This window comes from Triticum dicoccoides, chromosome 4A, assembly GCF_002162155.2.
Source record: "Triticum dicoccoides isolate Atlit2015 ecotype Zavitan chromosome 4A, WEW_v2.0, whole genome shotgun sequence".
In the NCBI taxonomy this organism is placed as follows: domain Eukaryota; kingdom Viridiplantae; phylum Streptophyta; class Magnoliopsida; order Poales; family Poaceae; genus Triticum; species Triticum dicoccoides.
In genome coordinates this window covers 85570857-85587976 of record NC_041386.1, presented here as the reverse complement: position 1 = coordinate 85587976, position 17120 = coordinate 85570857, and the positions used below count along the sequence as shown (strand labels likewise).

The following is a 17120-nucleotide window of genomic DNA, read 5'->3' as shown; positions in this document are numbered from 1 at the left end:
ACAAGCCACGTTGCAAACGGTTGGGCAAAGTGAGCGGCTGACGCGACAGAGATGAGGACGGTTATAGCACATGTCATACCAAAAAAAGTCTAGCAAGAAAACTTAGCCACTACCATAATCGACCTCAGTAGTGTAGCCATAATAACTACGAGACATGTGCGGTTTTTTTTAATGCAAACACACACTATTTATTAATAAGAGAGAAGAATGTTTACAAGTACAATGATAGGGTTATAAGGAGTCCTTACCCAAACATGACGGCCTATACCTAAAGAAGCAGAGTGCTTTGCGAGGTTATGTGCCTCGAATTTGAAATTTATTTGTTCGTGGACAAACCGACGACTTTGAAGGTTAAACTTTGGACAACTCAACTTTGTACACTTATTTTAGGTTGCAGGATGTATCTGATAATGTCGCCGTAGCTTTCATTAGACCACCGGCCGATGTCCTAAACCACCACCAAACAGTCAGAAGCAATGACAATGTTACTGAGACTGAGATCCTGTGCTAGAGCCACTCCATGGCAAGCGAGGGCTTCCGGGCATGAATGGTCAGATATTATTGTTAACAACAATAGCCGGAAGCACCAATGTACACACCACTGTCGTCCCTACAAAAGCAACAGCCGCTCCAGTACTTCCATCTCGAGGGAAGGCTCCGTCCACATTGTTTTTTTTTTTTTTGTAAGATCCGCTACAGACTACCGGGCTACGGTCTGCAACTCCATCCATCATCGTCGTCTCTGGCAGGGCCCGCGTGTGCGCCGCGGGCTGACAGGGCCGGCGCGCACCCAAAAATGGGTTCCCAGCAAACTCTCTCATCGGACGGACACAAACGAAGCCCAAACTCAAACCGGACGGACCACGGACGACGGCCGCCCCCTCCTCGGGGGAGCCTGGAACGGGTTCAACCCGGAGAGCCTCTCCCCTGGAAACCCTTCCTCCCCGCGGCCTTGCCCTGCTCCTGCTCGCTCCTCAACTCAAACCTCTTTCAAGCCGACACGCCTCCTCCTCCCCTCCGAAACCCAGCAACCCTACGCAGCGAGCAGCGGCAATGTGGGGCGCCGCCGACCTGGTGCTGAAGGCGGCGTGCGACGCCTGCGGCAAGGCGTCCGAGCTCTACAGCACCGCCTGCCGCCACGCCACCCTCTGCAACTCCTGCGCCGCCACCATGGCGCGCTCGCGCGCGCGCTGCAACGTCTGCGCCGCCCCCATCACCAACGTCATCCGGGTACCCGCGACGGCCCTAGGTTTTCGATTCCGCGATCAACGCCATTGCCGCCGCCGCCGCGCTTGGCGGTTTTCTGCTCTGTTGTCCCTGACCGTTTTGTTTGTTCCAACGGCCCCGCAGGAGTACAATGTTCGGGTGGATACCGCCGCGGGGAAGGCCCTTTCCATAGCCAAATTCAACACCGGCGTGCCGCCCTTCTCCAAGATGAAGGGTGCGGGGAACAAGTGGTCTCTTCGTAAGGATGGCCCGACGCATGGCCGTCAGCTTACTGCCGAAATGCGGGTACTGGTTCCTCGTCACGATGATCATCCTTGGTTTCTATGATTTATCCTGATAATAATATGGTGTCACGATTTACATCCTTTTTAGTGTGCTAATAACTCAAGATGCAACAACAAGGAAGCCGTGTTAATTCGTGCAGCGCTACCTCCTGTGAACAAACCCCCCAATATCACTGTAGTTGTTCATTTAGGCATACACGTGTGACCAACTGATCATACATGTGTAGCTAGCGTGCTATTGGATACCCTTATTGCACAAGGGGAGTTTGTTTTGTTCATCTCATGGCTGCTAGTACTACATTCTGCAGTAACTTGTTCCTTTAATCCTGTTCATAGCTTTTGATGCCGGTGCTGGTTTTCCTGTAATCCTGTTGACCGTGTGGCACATATGTTTGACAAAACAGGAGAAATACTACAACAGAAAGCCATGGATATTGGAAGATGATACAGGTGAACATCAGTACCAAAGTAAACTTGAGGCATCACAATCTGCAACTGCTACATACTATCTGCTGATTAGGCGCGGCAAGGAGTTCGATGCTGTTCCTGTTGGTTCCTGGTACTCCGACAGTTTCCTCCTCTCTTTAGTTCCATTTCATATGAATACAATCATCATGAAACGTTGTTACCTGCAAAATTCCTTTAGAGCATCCTTACAGTTTCCTATGTCTTCTCAGGTATAACTTCAGTAAAATTGCACAGTACAAACAACTGACTTTGGAAGAAGCTGAAGAGAAGATGAATAAAAGGAGAAGCAGTGCAACTGGTTATGAACGATGGATGATGAAGACAGCTACTCATGGAGCTGCTGCCTTTGGTTCGGATCTGAAGGATCTTGGTGATGCAAAGGGCAAAGCGGCAAATGGGGTCCAATCCAAGAAAGAAAGTAGCAATGAGGATGGGAATCACTCTGATAAAGGCGAGGAGGATGAAGAAGAGGGAGTTGCAAAGAAAGCTGTGCGCAGACTTTCTACGAGGGGCGTGGATGATGAAGAGGATGGTGGAAAAGAAGACTTTGATTTGGAGGATGAGACTGAGATAGGTATGCCGATCAAATACTACCATTCATATTTGCTAACATTTTGGATTTCTAGAATCTTTATGCAATATAGGACATGCTGATTATTATTACTCAAATACCAATTTCCAAAGAGGATTTGTGCAACTTGCCACTGCACCACATCATTCAAGAACCAATTTCCAAGTTTAAAAAATGTGTAGAAGGATTCATGGATATTAATCATGGTATATATCATGTGCATGGTACATTTCAAATGTGATGGAACTTGGAAAGTGCTTTCTGAACATGGAGTGCAGTGTCAATTAGTAACACAAAATTTCCGTGCTCACTCTGTTACTCATAATTAGACACAGCAAAGAAACTACTTATATATGTTCAGAGTCCTCAACAGTCTTCTGAGTTGGAACCTGATCTTTATCAGGTGATGATTGGGAGCATGAAGAGACCTTCACTGATGATGATGAGGCTCTGGATATTGACCCAGAGGAAAGACCTGACGTAGCTGATACTGAAAACCCTACTGGACCAGATATTAAGCAGGTAGAAAGAAGTGCACGTGCTTATGCTCACATCAGCAGTTAATATGCGAGCCCTGCAGCCTGCTGCAAAATGCTGCTAGTATTACTACTTATTTACTAAATCTACAGATGCTGCTGCCTTTACCAGTATTGTTGATAAATACAATATATAATTTTCTGATTGTAATATTTGTAGGATGATGATGAGAATGAACAAGGAGCTGGTGGTAGCCTGAGCAAGTCCGGTAAGGAACTAAAAAAGCTGCTCCGCCGTGCTGATGGACAAAATGAGTCCGATGACGAAGACGATGGAGACACTGATGTAGTGACCACAACTCTTAAAACTTGTGTATGAAAGTTCATGAGTTGCACGAGCACAAGCAGTTTTTCTGACTTGTTTTCTTGTTTACTATTGTTTCATTCAACAGGAAGATGAGTCACCATTGTCAGTACTTGCTCCAAAACTGGAACATCAATTCGGAAGCGAACAACAGGAAAATAACACTGCTAAACTAACAGCAACAGAACTTGCTGTTAGCACTCCACCTGCACCCAGGTCCAATCAGAAAAGGAAATCCGGAGGTGATGGTGCAAAAACTTTGAATCGTGCAGCGGTAAAAAAGCCAAAGACAGAACCTGTAAGTCATTTCTTCCGTTTTCACTCTGAGCATGTGAAATTTAAGGTTTATAATCATGTGACTGTAAAATCACATCAAATTCTTTCTCTATGATCCTACTCGTGGTACAGGAGGCAAAAACATTAGGTGTCAAGGAAGAGCCACCCTCTTCCGTGGAACCTATTTCAAAAGCATCTGCTTCAGCAGGGAGTGGTACAGATACATCTGCAATTACAGAGGAGGAAATCATAAGAGTACTTCGTGCAATTGCTCCTGTCAGATCACAAGATTTTGTACCCAGGTTTAAGGCCAGAATAAGAACTCCAGAGGTAAATCCTATTGGCTTTGTGATCAGTTTTGATCTGAAATATTGTGTTAATAACTTTATGCCTTTCATACTCCATACTATCAATCATCTTACTTCGAACATGTATGTTATATATAAGCTATCAATGACACTCTGGACAATATATTGTCACGTGTGCTGACACTGATGTTTTTTCTGTTCTCGTACTGCAGGACAAGAAACATTTTCATGACATTGTCATGAAATATGCATATTCGCACAAGACCAACGGCGTCAGCTATCTTCACCTTCGAAAGGAGTACCAATGAACAAACAGTTAACGCACTTGTATATGCCATCATACCCTTTTAGCATTGCATGTCATACTTGCGAAAACTGCTGAATACGTCCTTGTAACTGGCCGCCCATTCTTGTCTCTATTCTTTTGTTTCAGCTTGTAATGACAAAAGGATTCGGGATGGTTGACTTGGTATTCAAAATTGAAATTTTGGCCATTTATATCTTTTACGACGTATGATCACTAACTACAATTTATTTATATTAAAGTTTCAGATATGGATCTAATGGTAGCCTTTTTTTTATCACAAGTTATATGACGTTGGCCGTCAGATATGAATCCATGGCAACGATTTAAGACGTCATGTATACTGTTGGACTGTATATTTGTTGGATAGTCTCGAAATGCATGATCATCTACTCCCTCCATTCATAAATATAAGATGTTCTAACTTTTTTGTAGTATATAGCATGTTTTAGTGTGTTTGTTCACTCATTTCAGTCCATATGTAGTCCATAGTGAAATATCCAAAACATTTTATATTTGTGAATGGAGGGAGTATTTTTTTTTACATGACCAGGTGATATTGACTGCTTAACTCGTCCATTGGGTAGCAGCAGCATACAAGAATTAGTTCATTATTTGTCATCCTCCAGTATATTACAAATATCTTTTATAAGAAGGTTCAAACAAATGATGAACAAATGCATAGATCAAATGATGAATTAATGATGATAAATGAAAAGGTAATCTAAATGCACGTAACGTTGTTCAGCCTAGACTGACTGATTGTTTTATCTTTCTATTTCCCACTTTTCTCAGGACCTGTCCTGCGTGATTTGAATCGCGACAATAAATATCCAACATCTTAAGAAGCAGTACTGCAATAACCATTTAAAAAGTGCAATATGAAATCAGCACAAGAAGTTCACACTTCAATAACATTTTCGCGTTGATCATTTTGTCCTACGATGCAAGGGTAAAGTCAGGTACATGAATTCGTATGTTCATTCTCTGGAGCGTGTTGGCCTAAAACTGGCCCAGCAAAAGGTGTCTGTAGTGGGTTTCCTGGTAATGCGTCGAACTCGCTTTCTTCCTTTCCCTTCTCCTGTTCTTCCTCGAACTGATGTATTTCCGTTCTTGGTAATGGAAAGGTGGTCAGCCCGGTTCGAAAAAAAGGTAGGAGTTCCAAACTTCCACTATGAGTGGATGAGTTCGTCAAGTCAGTTACCACCAGTTCTGTGGATTCCACTTACATCCAAACATAATCAAGATATTAGGCATACAATGCACTACTAATATTGTACTGCATGGTAGCAACACTGTCAGCTTGTCGAAACTCCCAACGTCAAGAGTTGGCATAGAAACATCAGCAGCCCTTATTTCATGGACCAAGTTTTTGTACAACAAGGTCTAAAACTTGAGACCTTAAAAACTGTTTAGGGCCTCTTTGATTCGCAGTATTGTCAAAATGAAGGAATAGGATGCCATGTCTTATAGTATCCTACAGGATTTGAAAGAATGTTTGATAGCGCAGGAAAAACAAAGGAATTCTACAAAGAGGTTTGAGTGGATGGAAATATTCCTCCAGAATGTAGTACAAATGGATCCTATGGGAAAATTCCTAAGGATGTCAATCCTACGAATCAAACGAGCATCACAGGAAAAATTCCTAAGGGTCCAAATCCTCCAAAAATCCTATGCAATTCCTTTGAATCAAAGGAGCCCTTAGTGTTTTGGTTTCTTAGTCGACTTACATTTAGAGCCAGCCATCAGCACAGACTGAACAAATAGAGAACGAAAGGAAAAAAAAAACTTCAGAAGGGATCGAATTAGCCATAAAGTTGGATTTACATATCAGCTAACACAGTTTCAACAGACTTTGTATCAAACATTTATTTTAGAATTCAAAGAAAGAGAGTATTTACATGTACAAGGCACATAATATGTATGTATTCTACAAGTGCTGACCTCAAACAATGGAAATTACCAGGTCCAGACAGCCTAAACTATTGCTTTGCTGTACAGTACCAAACTATGCCCACAATGGAGAGACCGCAGGAATGCACTTTTTTGGATATCACAGTGGCCTACATGTGCCTTATATTCTAAAGTATAAACTGGTTTGCAGCAAGCCAGCAACAAAGAATATACTAGCTCGAGAAAAGTTATGGTGCCATCTCAGTACAAAAAGAAATGAAAGGGATCTGCGAACATAGAAAGGTTGAACCCATCACACAAAGTGGGGCACGCCTGTTTGCTCTCAAACCACAGCAGAATACTTTCATGGAAAGCATGTCCAAAAAGCAAGATGCTTCCCAGTCTACCAGCACAGAGAGATAACTCCCCAATTCACAACATCCAGTGGGTCTTGCTGGTATCATGCATTGTATTCCAATAATCCTATCGCTAGAAATACTATGACTGTGTATGTGATTAACGGAGACGGTTCTTCCCAGACTTGAATAGAAACTGTGACTGCTTATCCATCAAGATTTCAATACATTAATCAATTAAATGGTTAGACTGGGAATCGATGTTCTTATCAACGTTGAATTTGAAACTGGCACTGTTTTTCCTATCACAAGATTCCAATAAATTAAATAGATAAATCAGGGTGGTGTACAAGAAGAAACAAGCATAAGAATATAACTGACACTACCATTTGCATCTAACCAACAAACTAAACTCTCACCGGCCTTTCCTGCGGGATCTCAAAGGGAACCCACCAGGAGGCGACGGTGAGAATTCTACAGGGAGATGTGGTGGTTCACCCTCACCAGAGAGCATTTCAAGCACCTCCTCGCTTGACGGGCGACGGGTTGGCGACCTCTGGATACACAGGAGTGCGACAGTGATGCATAGCAGCGCCTGGTCACGGTTAACATCCAGGAGTGCAGAGTCCACAAGATCAAGCAAGCGGCCAACATGGGCGAGATGCCTCGCCCATGAAATCAGACTCGCCTTCTCAAACTCAGACATGGGCGAGGCCGTCACTTGGAGTGGGCGGCGTCCAGAAATAAGAACTAACAACAAAACACCGAAGCTGTACATATCGCATTTCTCTGATAGAGGCCCGCCGCCACCATACTCAGGAGCCACATAACAGACTGTGCCACGCATGCTTGGTGTGCTGCTCACTGCTCCACCACTCTTAGGTACAAATTCTGTACTAGCCCAATCTTTGCTACTCCTTACACCGTCAACCCACCAATCAATGGTGCTATTGCCATTGCCATTGCTGCTCCTCCGACTCCAGCTTTTCATCATCCTCCACCTTGAACGTCCCTTCTCCTCTAAATCACAATCCTTCTCCCACCACTGCAAGCCAGTCATCACGCCAGCATCACTCTTTGACTTAGCAATTGCCCGCCGTTTTTGCTTCTTGGTGAGTTCCTCGGCATACTCCTCACGCCACCACTCCCGCGCCCTACGCTTTGGTTTCTTCTTTTCTGCTGAGGTGGTAGGGGTGGTTGTAGATGCTCCGGAAATCCAATCGGTCTTCGGTCTCTCCTTCTTGATCTCCGACCTAATCCATTCCATCACATAATCCTTTACACCACCACCACCAGTGCCGGCAGCATTATCTTGACGCCACCACCAGTCACTCCTAGCTCCTGATGCTGCAGCACCCCCACCATTGCAGGTTCGACCATTGAATCCACTACCAACACTAGTTTTATCGCATCCGGAAGTTGATGCCGCCTCTGCATGTGAGGCAGTGGTGAACCCCTCATCATCCTCTGGAGATTTGGTGGCACCGTCTTCCCCATTCACTACAACAGCAGTCATGCTCTCGCCGGCCACTGATACATCATCATGGCATCCACCACCTGGATTTCCATTTCCAACCGCATTGTCCCCAAGTACACCGCTATCTAACTCATCTTCTTCTTCAGACTTGATCCGCGCGAGCCCGAAATCTGAGAGGCGAGCACGGAGCTCGCTATCCAGCAACACATTGCTAGGCTTGACATCCCCATGGATCACCGGCGGATGCACAACGAAATGGAGGTAATGGAGCGCGGCGGCCACGTCGCGGGCGACGGCGAGGCGGCGCGGCCACTCGGACACCAGCTCGGGGCACCTCTTCCCCAGCAGCGCGTCCTGCAGCGAGCCGTTGGGCATGAGCTCGTAGACGAGCATCATCCGGCGGCGGCAGGGGTGCGCGGAGAGCGAGTAGGCGAAGGGCAGGAGGATGGAGGGCGTGGAGGCGTGGCCGGAGCCGACGAGATGGGAGGCGAGGGAGAGCTCGTTGTGGAACTCGCGCTCGCCCTGGAGGGACCCGGCGGCGTTCATGACCTTGACGGCCACGGGTTGGCCCGACCTGGGCAGCGCGCCGCGGAAGACGGGGCCGAATCCGCCCTGCCCGAGCTTGCTCCCGGCCGCGAAGCTGCCCGTGGCGCGCCGCAGCTGCTGGTACGACAGCCTCCGCAGCAGGGCGGGCGCGGGCTGCGCCCTCGCGCCCGCCGCCGCCGCGGCCCGCCTTTTCCTCCCGCGACGCAGCCAGACGAAGAGGGCGAAGGCCGCCAGGAGAAGCGCCGACGCGGCGGCCGAGGCCGCGGCGGAGGCCACCGCGGAGGCCGGAAGCCGGTGGCGGGCGGGGGCTCCGAGGCCCCCGACGACGGCGGCGGCGGCGGCGGCGGCCGGGGGCGGGGAGGCATCGGGCGGCGGGGGCTGGCGCGAGGGCATCAGCAGCGGAGGGGAAAAGACAAGCAGAGCGGCAGGGGGGGAGTGATGAGCCGAAAAGCGATTTGGCTTTTCGCCATTCCTCAGATGCGAGCGAGCATCTACTACCTAATCCTAATCTGAACCTCGGCCCGCGCGGCGTGCGTGCGGAGGGAGGGAGGGAGGGATCCGATGCCTCTGCCTGCCAGGTGGGGCGCGGGGGACGCCCGTGGCCCGCGGGCAGTGACGGGGCGAGATCCGGAGAGCGAGAGGGTTCGTTGGAGCGGGTCAGTGAGGGATGATGCATGCGTCTTCGTAGGCGGTCGAGAGCGAATTTAATGGTCAAAGTGGTCAACGTAGGCCTGGCCTGGCCACAGGATGAGGTCAAGAGCGGCCACGATTTGCTGCGGTGGTTAGCAGCTGTAGCAACTGCCAACCGTCTCGGAAAGAACGAAAGAAACCGTCTCGGAGTATACAGCTCGCCGCCAGCACAGGAGCCGTAGTCCGTAGGGATCTGTCTGCTCTTAATGACATTTCTTCCCCTCACGATAGCAAGGCAAAAAGGTTGAAGGAAACCGAAAGTTCTTCGCTTTCTTAAAATAGGAGTACTGCCTCCTTTTTATCTATATAGAGCTTAATGCGTTTTTCGAGATTAATTTTGACCAAATGTTAAAACAATAATATATGACATGCAACTTACACAAAGCATACCGTCAAATTCGTATGTGAAAGGAGCTTCAAATGATATAATTTTCACATTACACATCTCATGTACTACTCCCTTTGTTTTTTTAGTTCGCATTTAAGATTTGGTCAAAGTCAAACTTTGTAAAGTTTGATCAACTTTGTAAAAAGAATATCAACATCTACAATACTAAAGCTATATGATATGAAAATTAATTCCATGATGCATCTAACAATATTGATTTTATTGTGAAATATTATTTTTTCTATAAACTTAGTTAAAGTTAATTAAGTTTGACTTTGATCAAATTTTATATGCAGACTAAAAAAAACGGAGGAAGTATTAATTTTGTTAATAGTCAAAGACAGACATAAAAGACGCATTAGGCCCTGTATAGATGGAATAATGGGGTACTATCTTTGCCCGTGTGTTGCATGTTGCAATCACTCGCTTTTGCTTGAGCACGTGAGCACATGTTGCTAGACTTTTGTGAGGGTTTTAAGAGCAACTTCAACGTGTCGACCCAAACGAACGACAATTTTATCCGTTTAGGTCGGTTGCCCGCTCGGCGTCCGTCTTATTTATGATTTGGGTTGGCTGTGCGTCCGACGTGTCGACTCAAATTTGCCTGCATGGCAGGTTTGCCGCCATTTTCAATAAATATACACACATTTTGCATAGTTTCACAAGCAAACAAAAAAAGCATAGTTTCACAAGCAAATAAATATAGCATAGTTTACAAGCCAAATAAAAATTAAATTGCGAACCAATCTATGGTTAAATGGTTAAAGGGATAGTGGTATCCGCAGCCCACCAGGGTTCAAGTCCTGGTGCTCGCATTATTCCTGAATTTATTTCAGGATTTCCGGCAATGCGCTTTCAGTGAGAGGAGACGTTCCCGTCGACGACGAGGCGCCTACGGTGACTTCGTAAATCTCAAGATGATACTCTCAGAGGTGCTCGTAGGGGTAGGATGTGCGTGTGTGTATTCATAAGGGTGAGTGTATGCACGTATGTATGAGCGCTTGCGTCTGTACTGTGTCAAAAAATATAAAAAATTGCCTCAAATACATTGTGAAAAAAGATACATCTATTGGTTCCCAACATGAGCGCACATATGCTCAACCAAATCATCTTGCAGCTGAATGTGAGTTTCCCAATCACGCATTTGATGATGAAATTGATGAATTGTGCAAACGTTGTCGCTCGTCCTCCATGCTCAGGCACAACATTGTCACCCTAAAACTGAAACCCTTGATCGTAAATACGTTCCGGGCGCTAATCATCTACGATCATATTGTGCATGATAACACAAGTAGTCATCACCCCCCACAACTTCTTGGTGTTCCAAGTTCTAGCAGAATATCAAATGACGCCCCATCGAGATTGCAGAACACTAAATGCACGCTCTGACATCCTTCCTAACACTCTTTTCCTCTCGGGAAAATCTTTTCCTCTTCTCTCCGACAGGGTTGGGGATTGTCTTCACAATAATGGTTCACTGAGGATATTTACGTCACCTAGGTAGTAACCTTTGTTGTAGTTGTGATCGTTGATGTTAACATTGACCGGCGGGCTGTTGCCTTCGGCAAGCCTTGCAAACACCGGTGAGCGTTGAAGCACGTTGATATCATTGTGCGATCCGGCCATGCCAAAGAAAGAATGCCAGATCCAGAGATCTTGTGAGGCCACAACCTCAAGTATGATAGTGCAAGCCCTGACATGTCCCCTATACTGCCCTTGCCAAGCAGAAGGGCAGTTCTTCCACTCCTAGTGCATGCAGTTTATGCTGCTAAGTATCCCTGGAAGCCCCTGCTGGCATTGATCGCCAACAAGCCGACTGTATCTTCAGCAGTCGGCTCTCTCAAGTACTCAGGGCCAAACACTGCAATCGCAGCCTTGCAAAACCTGTACGTGGACTCTATGCATGTAGACTCGCTCATACGGACGTACTCATCAATGAGATAATCGAGCACTCCGTATGCAAGCATCCAGATAGCTGCAGTGCATTTCTGATATGAGAAGCCAATTTTTCAAAGAGCATCCTCCTTGCACTCAAAATAGTTATGGTATCCGACCATCCCCTCTCAAATACGGTTGAAAATATGCCTAGCCATACGGAAACACTGTTGGAATTGGTGATGCTTAAACAGCAGGCTGTCTGTGTCAAAGTAGTCCTTCCAAAGAAGAAAATGGCCGCTCTCTTGATTGCGATTCAACGCCGGAGTGTGCCCCGAGATCGAGCTGTTAGGAAACGTTGCATGGAAAACAAAAAAAAATTCTACGCACACGCAAAGATCTATCCACAGAGATGCATAGCAATGAGGGAAAGAGTGTGCCTACGTACCCTCATAGACCGTAAGCGGAAGCGTTTCACAACGCGGTTGATGTAGTCGAACTTTCTTCGCGCTCCAACCGATCTAGTACTGAACGCACTGCACCTCCGCGTTCTGCACACATTCAGCTCGGTGACGTCCTCCGCCTTCTTGATCCAGCAAGGCGGGAGGTAGTAGATGAGTTCCGGCAACACATCGGCGTGGTGACGGTGACGGTGAAGTGATCTCCCTAGGGCTTTGCCTAAGCACTACGAAAATATGACCGAGGGAGTAAACGGTGGACGGAGGCGCCTCACACGGCTAAAACAATGTTGTGTGTCCTTGTGTGGCGCCCCCTACCCATGTATATATAGGTGGGAGGGGAGGAGGCAGCCCCTAGGGTGCCCCAAGAGACCTGGCGGCAGCCCTAGGGCTGCTGCCTTGCCCTGCGCCCCACTTTTCCTTGTAAGAAGAAGGGGGAAGGAAAGAGGGGGGAGGGAAGGAAAGGGGAGTCCTACTCCACACTTTCCTTTCCCTCCTCTCTTTCCTTCTCCTCCTCATAGGGCCGGCCTGTATAGGGGTGCACCAGCCCCTTGTGGGTTGGTGTGTTCCCTCTCTTGGCCCTTAAGGCCCATATCTTTGCCGGGGGTGCCCGAAACTCCTTTCCAGTGACCCCATAAGTACCTGGTACCCTTCGAAACACTTCTGGTGTCCGAATACCATCGTCCTATATATCAATCTTTATCTCTCGACCATTTTGAGACTCCTCGTCATGTCCGTGATCTCATCCGGGACTTCGAACAACATTCGGTCACCAAATCACATAACTCATATAATACTATATCGTCAATGAATGTTAAGCGTGCGGACCCTACGGGTTCGAGAACTATGTAGACATGACCGAGACACCTCTCCGGTCAATAACCAATAGTGGAACCTGGATGCCCATATTGGCTCCTACATATTGTATGAAGATCTTTATCGGTCTAACCGTTATGACAACATACGTAATTCCCTTTGTCTGTCGGTATGTTACTTGCTCGAGATTCGATCGTCGGTATCTTCATACCTGGTTCAATCTCGTTACCGACAAGTCTCTTTACTCGTCCCATAATACATCACCTCGTGACCAACTCCTTAGTCGTTTGCTTATGATGTGTATTACCGAGAGGGCCCCGAGATACCTCTCCGATACTCAGAGCGACAAATCCTAATCTCGGTCTTTGCCAACTCAACAAATACCTTTGGAGATACCTATAGACCATCTTTATAATCACCCAGTTACGTTGTGATGCTTGATAGGACATAAGGCATTCCTCCGGTATCCGGGAGTTGCATAATCTCATAGTTGAAGAAATGTGTATTTCACATGAAGAAAGCAATATCAATAAAACTGAACAATCATTATGCTAAGCTAATGGATGGGTCTTGTCCATCACATCATTCTCCTAATGATGTGATCCCATTATCAAATGACAACTCATGTCAATGGTTAGGAAACCTTAACCATCTTCAATCAACAAGCTAGTCTAGTAGAGGCTCACTAGGGACACAGTGTTTGTTTATGTATTCACGCATGTATTAAGGTTTCCGATCAATACAATTCTAGCATGAATAATAAACCTTTATCATGAATAAGGAAATATAAAATAACAACTTTATTATTGCCTCTAGGGCATATTTTCTTCAGTCTCCCACTTGCACTAGAGTCAATAATCCAGTTCACATTGCCATGTGATTAACACCAATAGTTCACATCACCATGTGATTAACACCCAAAGGGTTTACTAGAGTCAATAATCTAGTTCACATCGCCATGTGATTAATGCCCAAAGAGTACTAATGTGTGATCATGTTTTGCTTGTGAGAGAGGTTTAGTCAACGGGTCTGCCACATTCAAATCCATATGTATTTTGGAAATTTCTATGTCTACAATGCTTTGCACAGAGCTACTCTAGCTAATTGCTCCCACTTTCAATATGTATCCAGATTGAGACTCAGAGTCATCCGGACTAGTGTCAAAGCTTGCATCGACGTAACCCTTTATGAAGAACTCTTTGTCACCTCCATAACCGAGAAACATTTCCTTCGTCCTTTTTAGGTACCTAAGGATAATTGTGACTGTTGTCCAGTGATCTACTCCTGGATCACTATTGTACCCCCTTGCCAAACTCATGGCAAGGTACACAATAGGTCTGGTACACAGCATGACATACTTTATAGAACCTATGGCTGAGGCATAGGGAATGACTTTCATTCTCTCTCTATCTTCTGTCGTGGTCCGGTTTTGAGTATTACTCAACTTCACACCTTGCAACACAGACAAGAACCCTTTCTTTGACTAGTCTATTTTGAACTTCAAAAAAAATTCCAAGGTATATACTTTGTGAAAGTCCTATTAAGCGTCTCAATCTATCTCTATAGATCTTGATGCCCAATATATAAGCAGCTTCACCGAGGTCTTTCATTGAAAATTTCTTATTCAAGTATCCTTTTATGCTATCCAGAAATTCTATATCATTTACGACCAACAATATGTCATCCACATATAGTATCAGAAATGCTACAGAGCTCCCACTCACTTTGTTGTAAATACAAGCTTCACCATAAGTCTGTATAAAACCATATGCTTTGATCACCTCATAAAGCGTATATTCCAACTCCGAGATGCTTGCACCAGTCCATAGATGGATCGCTGGAGCTTGCACACTATGTTAGCACCTTTAGGATCGACAAAATCTTCTGGTTGCATCATATACAATGCTTCTTTAAGAAATCCATTAAGGAATGCAGTTTTAATGTCCATTTGCCAGATTTCATAATTATAAAATGCGGCAATTGCTAACATGATTCGGACAGACTTAAGCATCGCTATGGGTGAGAAAGTCTCATCATAGTCAACTCCTTAAACTTGTCGAAAACCTTTCGCGACAAGTCGACCTTTGTAGACAGTAACATTACTATTAGCGTTAGTCTTCTTCTTGAAGATCCATTTATTCTCTATGGCTTGCCAATCATTGGGCAAGTCCACCAAAGTCCACATTTTGTTCTCATACATGGATCCTATCTCAGATTTCATGGCATCAAGCCATTTGTAGGAATCTGGGCCCATCATAGCTTCTTCATAGTTCGTAGGTTCGCCTTGGTCTAATAACATGACTCCTAGAACATGATTACCGTACCACTCTGGTGCAGATCATGCTCTGGTTGACCTACGAGGTTCGGTAGTAACTTGATCTGAAGTTTCATGATCATCATCATCATCATTAGCTTCCTCTCTAATTGGTGTAGGCATCACGGGAACGGATTTCTCGGATGTGCTACTTTCCAAATTAAGAGAAGGTACAACTACCTCATCAAGTTCTACTTTCCTCCCACTCACTTCTTTTGAGAGAAACTCCTCTAGAAAGGACCCATTCTTAGCAACAAAGATCTTGCCTTCGGATCTGTGGTAGAAGGTGTACCCAATTGTTTCCTTAGGGTATCCTACGAAGACGCATTTCTCTGATTTAGATTCGAGCTTATCAGGCTGAAGCCTTTTGACTAAGCGTCGCATCCCCAAACTTTAAGAAACGAGAACTTAGGTTTCTTGCCAAACCACAGTTCATATGGTGTTGTCTCAACGGATTTAGACGGTGCCGTATTTAACGTGAATGCAACTGTCTCTAATGCATAACCCCAAAATGATAGTGGTAAATCGGTAAGAGACATCATAGAACGCACCATATCCAATAAAGTACGGTTATGACATTTGGACACACCATTACGTTGTGGTGTTCCAGGTGGCGTGAGTTGTGAAACTATTTCACATTGTTTTAAATGAAGGCCAAACTCGTAACTCAAATATTCGCCTCCGTGATCAGATCGTAGAAACTTTATTTTCTTGTTATGATGATTCTCCACTTCACTCTTAAATACTTTGAACTTTTCAAATGTTTCAAACTTGTGTTTCATTAAGTAGACATACCCATAGCTACTCAAATCATCTATGAAGGTCAGAAAATAACGATACCCGCCGCATTCTTCAATACTCATCGGACCGCATACATCGATATGTATTATATCCAATAAGTCATCAGCTTGCTCCCTTGTTCCGGAGAACGGAGTTTTAGTCATCTTGCCTATGAGGCATGGTTCTCAAGTATCAAATGATCCATCTGCATGGAGTTTCTTCATGCGCTTTACACTAATATGACCGAAACGGCAGTGCTACAAGTATGTTGCACTATCATTATCAACTTTACATCTTTTGGCATCAATATTATGAATATATGTATTACTACGATCGTGATTCAATAAACCATTTACATTGGGTGTATGACCATAGAAGGTTTTATTCATGTAAACAGAACAACAATTATTCTCTGACTTAAATTAATAACTGTATTGCAATAAACATGATACAATCATATTCATGCTCAATGCAAACATCAAATAACATTTATTTAGGTTCAACACTAATCCCGAAGGTAGAGGGAGTATGCGATGGTAACCTTATAAACCTTGGAATCACTTCCAACACACATCGTCACCTCATCCTCAACTAGTCTCTGTTCATTTTGTAACTCCTGTTTCGAGTTACTAATCTTAGCAACTGAATCGGTATCAAATACCCAGGGGCTACTATGAACACTAGTAAAGTACACATCAATAACATGTATATCAAATATACCTTTGTTCACTTTGCCATCCTTCTTATCCGCCAAGTATTTGGGGCAGTTCCACTTCCAGTGACCATTTCCTTTGTACTAGAAGCACTCAGATTCAGGCTTGGGTCTAGCTTTGGGCTTCTTCATGGGAGCGACAAACTTGTTTGTTGTTCTTCTTAAAGTTCCCTTTCTGTCCCTTGCCCTTTTTCTTGAAACTAGTGGTTTTGTTAACCATCAACACTTGGTGCTCTTTCTTGATTTCTACCTTCGTTGATTTTAGCATCGCGAAGAGCTTGGAATTGTTTTTGTCATCCCTTGCATATTATAGTTCATCACAAAGTTTTAGTAGCTTGGTGATAGTGACTAGAGAACTCTGTCAATCACTATCTTATCTGGAAGATTAACTCCCACTTGTTTCAAGCGATTATAGTACCCAGACATTCTGAGTACATGCTCACTGGCTGAGCTATTCTCCTCCATCTTGTAGGCAAAGTACTTGTTAGAGGTCTCATACATCCCGACATGGGCATGAGTCTGAAATACTAATTTCAA

The 17120-nt window shown here is 45.0% G+C and overlaps 2 protein-coding genes across 2 annotated transcripts; one reads left to right on the top strand and one right to left on the bottom strand.

Annotated features, from left to right (window-relative positions):
* The first annotated feature begins 928 nt into the window (after window positions 1-928).
* On the top strand, window positions 929-4479 carry LOC119288716 (transcription initiation factor IIF subunit alpha-like). Its single transcript, XM_037568275.1, has 9 exons — window positions 929-1230; window positions 1351-1512; window positions 1916-2070; window positions 2189-2553; window positions 2954-3072; window positions 3247-3372; window positions 3479-3688; window positions 3799-3996; window positions 4187-4479. The coding sequence occupies exons 1-9, from the start codon at window positions 1054-1056 to the stop codon at window positions 4280-4282; spliced, it is 1608 nt and encodes a 535-aa protein (XP_037424172.1). The 5' UTR covers window positions 929-1053; the 3' UTR covers window positions 4283-4479.
* A 2309-nt stretch (window positions 4480-6788) lies between these two features.
* On the bottom strand, window positions 6789-8943 carry LOC119283426 (receptor-like serine/threonine-protein kinase At2g45590). The gene has a single exon (XM_037562980.1). It carries the CDS (start codon window positions 8941-8943, stop codon window positions 6943-6945), a length of 2001 nt encoding a protein of 666 aa, XP_037418877.1. The 3' UTR covers window positions 6789-6942.
* Window positions 8944-17120: the final 8177 nt, after the last annotated feature.